Source organism: Meleagris gallopavo, chromosome 1 (assembly GCF_000146605.3).
Source record: "Meleagris gallopavo isolate NT-WF06-2002-E0010 breed Aviagen turkey brand Nicholas breeding stock chromosome 1, Turkey_5.1, whole genome shotgun sequence".
NCBI lineage: Eukaryota > Metazoa > Chordata > Aves > Galliformes > Phasianidae > Meleagris > Meleagris gallopavo.
The window spans coordinates 77453409-77454010 of NC_015011.2; the positions used below are offsets into that span (position 1 = coordinate 77453409).

Genomic DNA, 602 nt, shown 5'->3' on the forward strand with positions numbered 1-602 from the left:
CGGGCCCGCAACCCGCGGGGAACTCACCGCCGCGCTGGGCTCCGCCATGACAGCGTCGCCACAGCAACACGCCGGGCCGCGTGCCTGCCGGTCTCCGCCCCCTCTCTCCTTCTGGCCAATCACCGCCGCCCTCGTGACGCTGCCTGCCCGCCCCCCGCTCCTCCCCTTAGAGGGGTGGGTTCGGGGGGTGCGCGACGCGCGTCGGGTCGGGAAAGGCCGCTGTGAGGGAGGGGTGGGACGGCTTGGTTTGGTGTGGAAAAGCTAGGAAGGGGTGTGCGGTGATGTGCTTGGCGTTACCGCAAATGTCAAACGTGCTGCGAGCCGTGTGGCTACTCTTCTCTATCCGAGCTCCTGGAAGTGTCAAATGTGGGGGTTTGTGGGGATTTCTCTATCACTCGTGCAGTTCTCAAGAAGTGCCTTTCCTTTCCTTTTCCCTTTCCCCTTTTACTCTCCTCTCCTCTCTTTTCTTTTTTCTTTTCTTTAAGGCTGAAGCTCTGTGCAGACTATGTTCTCATTCACTCACGTGACAGTCTGAGGTAAACTTGAAAAAACTCTGTGAGATCTGTAACTTTCTCCTGTGTGTTCTATCAGTGTGTGAATAT

The 602-nt window shown here is 57.6% G+C and overlaps 1 protein-coding gene across 1 annotated transcript in view; it reads right to left on the reverse strand.

The window, feature by feature from the left end:
• Positions 1-48, reverse strand: part of CTC1 (CST telomere replication complex component 1) — a 17250-nt gene extending 17202 nt beyond the window's left edge. The window contains exon 1 of the mRNA XM_010719678.2: positions 17-48. Within this exon, the coding sequence (XP_010717980.1) occupies positions 17-48 (32 nt within the window). The remainder of the gene's footprint in view (positions 1-16) is intronic.
• Between the last annotated feature and the right edge of the window lie 554 nt (positions 49-602).